Source organism: Akebia trifoliata, chromosome 1 (assembly GCF_017979445.1).
Source record: "Akebia trifoliata isolate Shusen 1 chromosome 1, ASM1797944v1, whole genome shotgun sequence".
Lineage (NCBI taxonomy): Eukaryota > Viridiplantae > Streptophyta > Magnoliopsida > Ranunculales > Lardizabalaceae > Akebia > Akebia trifoliata.
Window position 1 is genome coordinate 395,870 of NC_141375.1, and position 10,881 is coordinate 406,750.

A 10,881-nucleotide genomic window follows, 5' to 3' on the forward strand; every position below is an offset into this window, starting at 1 on the left:
AGCCGCTGCCTGAGATTGCGATTGCGAGGGTTTGACGTCGTGAGGCGATGCCGCGATGAAGAGGAAGAGCTGAGCCGCTGCGTGAGATCGTTGAAGACGACGACAGGGCGTTCGATTTCGATAGAACTGTAGATCTGTGCTTCGCCGCGAGGAGGTCGAGTGTTCTTCGACAGAACTTCAACTTCTTTAAGAACTTCTAACCCTAACGAAAGAGAAAATGCTTTAATTTTAAAATTAAATAAAATGATATTTATATTATTGATTTCGGATCGGATATTATCGAATCGAATTTATCGATATCCGAATTCGTATCCGAAACATTATCGGATATTCAAAACTATCCGAATCCGAATCCGCTATCCGAAAATTTCGGATAATATCCGATTTTTCGAATTCGAATTCGGATTCGAATTCGAATTTCGGCTATCCATTGACACCCCTATGTGCAGGCTCGCTTAAGAGTTTTCTTTTGTCCCATGGCTTCTTCCTCTAAATATATGATCCATCATCCTGAAAAATTAGGAATATCAAACATATTTAATACCTTAGTGTTTCAAAGAAGGTTTTTAGGTTCCGAATTAATAGAGAGTAATTGTGAGGAAACCAAATTCCATAATAATTTTCTTATTAACTTGATAACACTTATCATATATATCATTCAGAGGATCTTATTATGGCTTAATAAACCTTTAGCTTCACTTGGTATCAAAGTTGAGTTCTTCTTGAATTTGGTTGCACTTAATGGTGGAATCTTACAACTCATTCTTCGCATTATCAAAGGTGGTACAGGTATGGTTTTTTTCCTTACATATGTTACACATTCATATATGTACCACTTATCACAATTTGAAAAAATAAAAAAAAATTCACTCTCATACTTCAGATTTTTATTTGGTAGGAATTTTTAAAGTGTAAATTACTATTTTGTGAGTCAAATTTGATGAAATTACAATTCTGGCCAACTGTTCATTTTAATTTCCAAAACATTAACGTGCAAAATGACAATCTAGATGGTTTGTATGGCGACGATCTCACTAAAAGTAGCAAAATCTGTGACATTGTCACTTTAAGACCTCCGATATCATTATCATTCACGTTTTGGTAATTAAAATGAAAGGTGCCGGAATCATAAATTCGTAAAAAATTGGTCACGTTTTTGAAAATATCTCATTTTAAATGTGAGATGCTCCCCATTTTTTGAGTTTGGATCATATACGCTCAGGTAGGTGGGTTTAGTCACCCCCACTTTCATCCCTTAAATCTTACAATATAGATCTCTCAATTTATATATGAAGAGGGAAAATAAAAAATGAGCTCCCTCTTCTAATATAAGGTATTATGTACGAAGATCTGAGGTGTGGGTGTTTTTTTTTTCAAAGATGATTGCGTTATCAACCCTCCTCCTGCGGGTTTTATTCTTGGATCTTGTTTGTGATATTGGAAAAAGATAAAAAAAAATATATCCATATATGGATTCTCCCGAGTCCTATGTATATATGTATACTTTATCAAACTACCACACTACCATAGATATATTGAAATCTTTTTAATCAAGTACCTAAGTTCAAGAAAATATAATTAGTTATATCATAATATTAAGTGAAAATTTTCATGGAGAGCATGAAAATTGATTAATTCCCAAAATGGTGCATCATTCAAATTAATTACGAAAACGATAAATTATTATTTTTGAAAATAATTATTTTTAACAAATCAGAAAAAAAAATTAAAATGAACAGTGTTTTAGTAATTTTTCACACCCAAAATACCCTTCTCTCTCTCTCTCTCTCTCTCTCTCTCTCTCTCAACACTTGCCTTACTAACAGTGTACGATTTTAAGCCTTAACGGTATTTTTGCTCAAACGGATTACCACATTAACAATCCAACACCACAGTCCTCTAATTTTCATTTAAAAAAAAAAAAAACTCATATTCGAAAAGGAAAAAAAAAAAGAAAAACAATATCTTTTGAACTTGATCCAAGCTTTTGAAAATGAATAGCTAGTGAACTCCTAAACTAAAAATTAAAATTCATCAGTTAAAAATAACTTTTCAAAAATTATTTTTTCAAAGTTCATAGAATTTTGTCCTCTACAACCATGAATCATCTGATCATGTTTTTGGATGGCAAAATGTAAACCCAAGGCCCTTGGTCTAGTTCCTTAATGGCAGCCACAACAAGTGGAGAAGAAGAACACGAAGAATATTATAACATCAAAAATCCTACATCACAGCCCTCTAAATTTCATCGAAAACTCAGATTCAAATATATATATATTGGGTCAAGTTCGGTAGCCAACATTAGAGAGGCAACATGTATGAGTTAGAAGTTTCAGATTTGGCTGATTTTTGTGAGGATGATCTCTATTGTGAGGATATCATCCTCACAAAAAATCAGCTCAATTCAAAAAAATTCAACCCATATATGACAAATTTTGATTACCAATGGTGGCTCCCTAACATTGGCTGCCGAAGGCCACCCAGATATATTCTTTTGACCTTGATCCAGGCTTTTGAAAATGATGGCTAGCGAACGCCAAACTTAAAATTAAAATTCAATAGTGAAAATCAATTTTTTCGGAAGAAAAAAAAATTTTAATTCATAGAATTTTGTCCTCTACGACCCTAAATCATTGGATCATGTTTTTGGATGCTAAAAGGTAAGTCCAGATGGAGATGAAGAAGAAAACAAAGAAGGATCTTTTTCAGAACACCTTGTGGCATCTAAAAACGTGATCCGATGCTTCAGGGTTGTAGAGGATACAATTCTATGAAATTTGAAAAAAAAAAAATTCTAAAAAAAATATTTTCACCACTAGAATTTAAATTTTGTTTGCTAGCTGTCCATTTTCAAAAGCTTGGATGAAGCTCAAAAGACATTGTATTTTGAAAAAAAAAAATTGATGAAATTTAGAGGGTTCTGGTGGAGAATTGCTGATGTGATAATCTATTTGAGCAAAACATCCCTTTGTAAGACTTACATTCTTACAATGTTAGTAAGAAATGTGTTTTAAAAAAAAGGGTATTTTTGGTATGAAAAATAACCAAAACACTGGTCATTTTAACTTTTAGTGATATGGTAAAAAAAACTTATTTCCAAAAAATTGTAATTTCTGGTTTTCAAAATTAATTTGAATAGAGCATGGTTATCAGAATTAATCAATTTTCAATGCTTGTTTTGATCAATTAGCCTAATATTAATATAACGATTGACTGACATTTTCAAAAATGAAACTATACATTTGAACATTTGATTATTTTTTAAGGTTTCTTTTACTAACTACAAATTTTCTTGATTTCCATTGAGATAAGAAACTTCAGTGTAAAACAATCGGATTTTCATCGAGATCTAATCAAAGGATCTGTGGGTGCTCAAAGACGTATAAAACAGAATATCTCCTCTTCTTCCATCAAATATTTTATTTTTTCCTAGAGATTCAGGTTTAAATATCCTTGGATTCGTTTTTTATTTACCAGCTTCATATAATTCAGAGAACAATAATTTTCTCAAAGCCTCTTCTCCCAAAATTTTTAAACCTCTTTTCTTTCATGCCTAGTCCTTAAGAATATTGACTCAATAATGAGGCCATTTAGATCACTACATTCCTTAAAGCAATTATCAAAGTCCCTCTTTCTTCTTATAATGATCCTTTTAACACATCTTCTTTAAATGTCCTTCTATATACACGTCACACACTCATCTTATATATAGTCAGGATCGAGGGACAACTAATTCGTTATGGATGGTGTCCATACACGTCACGCATCCAACGTTGTTGTTAAAGACATTGTAACAAATAATTATCTATATATCGATCCTGACATGCATACATATATGTTAAACCAATTTTGATGGGAATAGAAGTTTTAGAATGAGATGCTTTTTTGTGAGGTTGATCTTCTCAGCATAGAGATCATCCTTTCAAAAAATCAACCCACTCTGAAACTTCTAACCAATATAGGAAAAATGAAAAATATAAAATAAAACTTTTTGTCAGATTTTATAAATGGATACTATTTAAAGATATTTATGTAATTATCCCTATGTGTAAAAATATTTATGATGAATTTAATTACCTTTATATCCTTCTAGCTTCATAATATTCGGTTAAAAACTTTTGATAAATTAAGTAGTATAAATGAAAATTCACTACAAAAGTTTTTACGATAAGATTAAGTTTATCTGGTACTTAAATATTTTAAAATCTTCTTCTATTACGATTTTTTTTGGGAAAAAAATTATTTCTTACTAGACTTGTTTGTGATGTTTGCGAAGGATCACTAGTGTACCCAGACCGAGAATCTGCAGATTTCAGATCCATCATAGGGCACTTAGACGGGCGAACCGATTTGTACAGAACCAGCTTCCAAATCCCAAAGATTAAGAATATTGGTGGCATAAATGCATTCGATCTGTGCATGATGGCTTCGAAAATAGTCTACGAGAACCAAGCATATGTCAACAATGTTGTCACCAACCATTGGCAGGTATTATTAATTTAAATCTTCTTAATTTAATTTTCCACGTCATTTGCAATTGCAAATAATTTTCTGAAATCAATTTTGTTGGTGCTTAATTAGTTACAAAATGCAAATGATTTGTGTTTTGCAAAAAGTTCTTAAAAAATTTCAGTAAATAATTTATTGGACTCCAACCTTTACAAGTCAAAATTACTAAAATATCCATTTTTAATTTCAAAGAAATGAATAAAATTACAAACATACACTCAATATTTGTTAAAGTAATATGCCCTCAAATTTATGAAAATCCTCTAATCAAAGATACGTTGAATTACATACTGAAATTACAAAATAGCCATCATCAAAGAAAATTTTAAATTACAAAAGTAACCCTCTAGTACCTATTACAATATGAATTTCACAAAAAGACATCTCATCATAGTTACATCCACTTGCATATGAAAATTATAAAAAAAACCCATCATCAATATTATTACAAAATATCTTTCATCATGAGGGTATTTTTATAAATTCATATGCATGTTATTGTAACAAGCATTGATCATATTTCTGTAATTTGAATAGTTTCTTTGACAGTGGGTATACTTTGTAATTTTAATATGTAGGTTATTATATATTTGATAAGGATTTTTTATTTTTTTTTATTTTTTTTTTAATTCATGTGTATGTTAATGCAACAAGTATTGAGGGTATTTTTGTAATTTAAATGAATTCTATGGATGAGATCAAGTAAGTCAAAAAAAAAAAAAAATAATAATAATAATATAATAAAAATAAATAAAAAAACATAGAGAAGCCATGTTTAAATTGACTTTTTGATACTATAATAACACCATTTATAGTGGAATTCTTTATCAATTTGGGTGAAAATGAAATTCAACACAATTTTAATTGTGGGTTTTTGGTACACTACGCAGATGCATTTGGTGGGGTTCTATAACTTCTGGAATGGTACGAATCTTCATCATTTACTAATATGAGAATGAGACCACAAAGTGAGTTTTGAAACTATAGCTGGTGATAGACGACATGCACACCAAAATGACTCATTGGGTTTTGGAATTTTTGGGCTTTAGGAATGATGGACAACAAAATAAATAAAACAAAAGCCGTATTGATGATGCATGATATGATATCTATCTTTCATTACTATCCGATCAGACACTCAACAACTTGACTTAGACTAAACCAACTCAGTCTAACTAGCTCCTTGGTCCACTATTAGCCAGTTAACGTAATTTAGGTCAGCCAAGTTTAGGGCTGTCAATGGGGTCGGATCGGGTGGGACTGGGCGGTGTTTTAAATGGACCGGCCCTTTTAAAAGTCTTAAAAAAATACAGCCCAAAACCCGACCCAAGTAAACATGATACGGTGCGTAGTCTAGCCTGACCCGATAATATCAAGAAAATATGTACTTTCCCCCTGAACGACCCTATCTGAACCGTGAAATGAGTATAGATACGAGAGCAAAGCTAGAGAGTAATGATCTAAAGATATAAAGATATTAATATCCTTTTTTTTTTTTATATATAATTTTCTTTACAAAAGATATTTTTATTTTTTTCCTAGAGATTCAGGTTTAAATATTCATGGATTCATTGTTTATTTACCGGCTTCATATAATTCAGAGAACAATAATTTTCTCAAAGCCTCTTCTCCCAAATTTTTTAAACCACTTTTCTTTCATGCCTAGTCCTTAAGAATATTGACTCAATAATGAGGCCATTTAGATCACTACATTCCTTAAAGCAATTATCTAAGTCCCTCTTTCATCTTATGATGATCCTTTTAACACAACTTCCTTAAATGTCCTTCTATATACACGTCACACACTCATCTTACATATAGTCAGGATCGAGGGACAACTAATTCGTTATGGATGGTGTCCATACACGTCACGCATCCAACGTTGTTGTTAAAAACATTGTAACAAATAGTTATCTATATATCGATCCTGACATGCATACATATATATGTTAAACCAATTTTGATGGGAATAGAAGTTTTAGAATGAGATGCTTTTTTGTGAGGTTGATCTTCTCAGCATAGAGATCATCCTTTCAAAAAATCAACCCACTCTGAAACTTCTAACCAATATAGGAAAAATGAAAAATATAAAATAAAACTTTTTGTCAGATTTTATAAATGGATACTATTTAAAGATATTTATGTAATTATCCCTATGTGTAAAAATATTTATGATGAATTTAATTACCTTTATATCCTTCTAGCTTCATAATATTCGGTTAAAAACTTTTGATAAATTAAGTAGTATAAATGAAAATTCACTACAAAAGTTTTTACGATAAGATTAAGTTTATCTGGTACTTAAATATTTTAAAATCTTCTTCTATTACGATTTTTTTGGGAAAAAAATTATTTCTTACTAGACTTGTTTGTGATGTTTGCGAAGGATCACTAGTGTACCCAGACCGAGAATCTGCAGATTTCAGATCCATCATAGGGCACTTAGACGGGCGGACCGATTTGTACAGAACCAACTTCAAAGTCCCAAAGATTGAGAATATTAGTGGCATAAATGCATTCGATCTGTGCATGATGGCTTCGAAAATAGCCTACGAGAACCCAGCATATGTCAACAATGTTGTCACCAACCATTGGCAGGTATTATTATTTTAAATCTTCCTAATTTAATTTTCCACGTCATTTGCAAATGCAAATAATTTTCTGAAATCAATTTTCTTGGTGCTTAATTAGTTATAAAATACAAATGATTTGTGTTTTGCAAAAAGTTCTTAAAAAATTTCAGTAAATAATTTATTGGACTCCAACCTTTACAAGTCAAAATTACTAAAATATCCATTTTTAATTTCAAAGAAATGAATAAAATTACAAACATACACTCAATATTTGTTAAAGTAATATGCCCTCAAATTTATGAAAATCCTCTAATCAAAGATACGTTGAATTACATACTGAACTTACAAAATGGCCATCATCAAAGAAAATTTTAAATTACAAAAGTAACCCTCTAGTACCTATTACAATATGAATTTCACAAAGATACATCTCATCATAGTTACATCCACTTGCATACGAAAATTATAAAAAAACCCATCATCAATATTATTACAAAATATCTTTCATCATGAGGGTATTTTTATAAATTCATATGCATGTTATTGTAACAAGCATTGATCATATTTCTGTAATTTGAATAGTTTCTTTGACAGTGGGTATACTTTGTAATTTTAATATGTAGGTTATTATATATTTGATAAGGATTTTTTATTTTTTTTTATTTTTTTTTTAATTCATGTGTATGTTAATGCAACAAGTATTGAGGGTATTTTTGTAATTTAAATGAATTCTATGGATGAGATCAAGTAAGTCAAAAAAAAAAATAATAATAATAATAATATAATAAAAATAAATAAAAAAACATAGAGAAGCCATGTTTAAATTGACTTTTTGATACTATAATAACACCATTTATAGTGGAATTCTTTATCAATTTGGGTGAAAATGAAATTCAACACAATTTTAATTGTGGGTTTTTGGTACACTACGCAGATGCATTTGGTGGGGTTCTATAACTTCTGGAATGGTACGAATCTTCATCATTTACTAATATGAGAATGAGACCACAAAGTGAGTTTTGAAACTATAGCTGGTGATAGACGACATGCACACCAAAATGACTCATTGGGTTTTGGAATTTTTGGGCTTTAGGAATGATGGACAACAAAATAAATAAAACAAAAGCCGTATTGATGATGCATGATATGATATCTATCTTTCATTACTATCCGATCAGACACTCAACAACTTGACTTAGACTAAACCAACTCAGTCTAACTAGCTCCTTGGTCCACTATTAGCCAGTTAACGTAATTTAGGTCAGCCAAGTTTAGGGCTGTCAATGGGGTCGGATCGGGTGGGACTGGGCGGTGTTTTAAATGGACCGGCCCTTTTAAAAGTCTTAAAAAAATACAGCCCAAAACCCGACCCAAGTAAACATGATACGGTGCGTAGTCTAGCCTGACCCGATAATATCAAGAAAATATGTACTTTCCCCCTGAACGACCCTATCTGAACCGTGAAATGAGTATAGATACGAGAGCAAAGCTAGAGAGTAATGATCTAAAGATATAAAGATATTAATATCCTTTTTTTTTTTTATATATAATTTTCTTTACAAAAGATATTTTTATTTTTTTTATTGTCAAAAGGTCCCATATTCAAAGTCTTCATAAAAAAAAAAAAAAAAAGAAGTCCTTCCAACTAATTTTGAGTCGTTTGGATGATAGATATATAATAATTATTATTATAAAAAAAAACATGTAAAATAGTGTTTATCTTCTCGCGTTCTAAGGGAGCTCTTGGTCTATATATTCATCAGATATAAACCTGATGGTTGAATTGCACATTAAAAAGAACGTCGAGTTTGTGTTGCAGAGTATTTAGAAGAAAAGGCAACCCAAGCCTTCATTTTCTCTGACAGACCAAAAGATGCTGGATTCATCGTCGTGGCCTTTCGTGGCACCGAAGCCTTCAATACAAAAGATTGGTCCAGCGACATCGACCTCTCCTGGCTCTCTATGGGAGAAATGGGAAAAGTTCATATTGGTTTTATGAAAGCTTTGGGACTTCAAAATGATAAGGATTATAAAATGGGTTGGCCAAAGGACTACACAGGAAATAAAAAGCTAGCCTATTACACCATAAGAAGCATCCTCAACACATTGCTCCAAGAAAACAAAACGGCTAAGATATTAATAACAGGACATAGCTTGGGTGGTGCACTTGCGGTTCTGTTTCCTACCATACTTGTGTTACACAATGAGGACACCCTGTTGAGAAACTTGGCGGGTGTTTTCACCTTTGGGCAACCTAGGGTTGGAGATACAAAGTTTGGGAATGTGATGAACGCAGAGTTGGGTGCCATATATCAAAGGATGGTTTTCAGGTATGATATTGTTACTAGAATTCCCTTTGAAGGACTGATCAGCGGCTTCTCCCACTTTGGTTACTGCCTCTACTACTACTCCTGGTACAAGGGAAAGGTACATATATAAATATATGATTGGCATGTGATAGTGAAATGTTGGTGTGGAAATAAATCAAAGAGAAAGAAACCTAAAATATTAGAGTCAGACCTAAAAGTTTATTTGCTAATATATTTAGAGAGCGAGCTTCTATTGCCACAACAACTTTTACTAATAGCACCCTAAGATGATAGAAAAAGTTGGTGTGGTAATAGAATCCCTCTATATTTATAAAAATGAGACTTGTCCAATGGGTTTTCTTGATTTATGGCTCTTTTTATACGCAATTACAGGTGTTGAAGAAAGAACCGAACCCCAACTACTTCAATCCCTTATACATTCTTTCTAAGTATATTAATGCTTGGTTGGACCTCTTCAGAGCACTCTTCATAGGCATGACACAAGGGAATGATTTCAAAGAGAGTTTGACATCCATTCTCTTCAGGATTGTGGGGCTTTTTTTTCCTGGGCTCGCTTCTCACAGCCCTAGGGACTATGTCAACAGTGTAAGGCTAGGGACTATTACAATCGAAGAGGATTATGATGAAATTGTCTGATTTGCAAGATGCCCGCCTATATATTTATCCCATTAATAAGGAAGCCGAGAAGTGCTATGTTTAAACTATTAATTATGTTGTATTGTATTAAGATCTATTGAGATGTACTTAATCATCTTATATATTATTATTAGACTAAGTGATTTCTTTGGTTATTTATGTAACTAGTAGTTGCCTTCTCTATTCTAAGATTGAAAGGTTAAATTGGAATAAAGTAGGTTGAGTTATTTGAAATTATGCATGTTTGTACTTTGAAAAACATGAAATATTGTTTGAGCAAGGCAAGGTTCTACTATCAAATTAGACATTAAGTGATAGATAAGAGGAATAGGATCTGGTGGAAAATCCCACAATGCATAGGGGCTGAGTTTTCAATATCACATACAATGACATTTGAGAAGGATGGAGGCCCATCATGTATACCAATTCTAATCATGGGTTGTCAGGGATAGACCCAATATTTTTTGTAAACTACTTTTGATGGGGTTAGAAGTTTCGGAATTGGTTGTTTTTTTGTAACGATGATCTCCTCATCATAGAGATCATCTTCATAAAAAATCAGTTCATTCCAAAACTTTAAACCCATATAAGACAAAACAATTCAGCTCTGGTGTGGGTTGCCCTTATTAATTCATGGGGGACTTTTGTAATTACCCAATAATAAAAAATCCTAACTTCAGCTGAAAAATGTTTTGCTTACAAAACTCACAGAAATCTGGGATCCACCAAACACATGTACCCCCCCGTGTGTTGAAGGCATTCCTAGTTTATAAAATTACCCTTATTAGATACAAAACTACCCCTTATCCTTGACACTGAGAGTCTATAAGTAA

At 31.9% G+C, this 10,881-nt stretch overlaps 1 protein-coding gene across 3 annotated transcripts; it reads left to right on the forward strand.

The window, feature by feature from the left end:
* Positions 1 to 448: 448 nt before the first annotated feature.
* On the forward strand, positions 449 to 10,282 carry LOC147410223 (triacylglycerol lipase OBL1-like). 3 transcript variants are annotated; one of them, XM_086432854.1, is made up of 5 exons: positions 449 to 789; positions 4,277 to 4,488; positions 5,400 to 5,433; positions 8,902 to 9,509; positions 9,785 to 10,282. In XM_086432854.1, the coding sequence occupies exons 1-5, from the start codon at positions 477 to 479 to the stop codon at positions 10,046 to 10,048; spliced, it is 1,431 nt and encodes a 476-aa protein (XP_086288980.1). In that variant the 5' UTR covers positions 449 to 476; the 3' UTR covers positions 10,049 to 10,282. The 3 variants fall into 3 exon arrangements, with proteins under 3 accessions (XP_086288980.1, XP_086288974.1, XP_086288967.1); XM_086432848.1 differs by lacking the exon at positions 5,400 to 5,433 and adding an exon at positions 8,017 to 8,050; XM_086432841.1 differs by lacking the exons at positions 4,277 to 4,488; positions 5,400 to 5,433 and adding exons at positions 6,896 to 7,107; positions 8,017 to 8,050.
* Positions 10,283 to 10,881: the final 599 nt, after the last annotated feature.

Coding starts and splice junctions, on each gene's coding strand:
- LOC147410223 (XM_086432854.1), top strand. CDS start 477: ATGGCTTCTTCCTCTAAATATATGATCCATCATCCTGAAAAATTAGGA. Junction 5,434..8,901: donor GTTCTATAACTTCTGGAATG/GTACGAATCTTC, acceptor TTTGTGTTGCAG/AGTATTTAGAAGAAAAGGCA. Junction 9,510..9,784: donor ACTCCTGGTACAAGGGAAAG/GTACATATATAA, acceptor ACGCAATTACAG/GTGTTGAAGAAAGAACCGAA.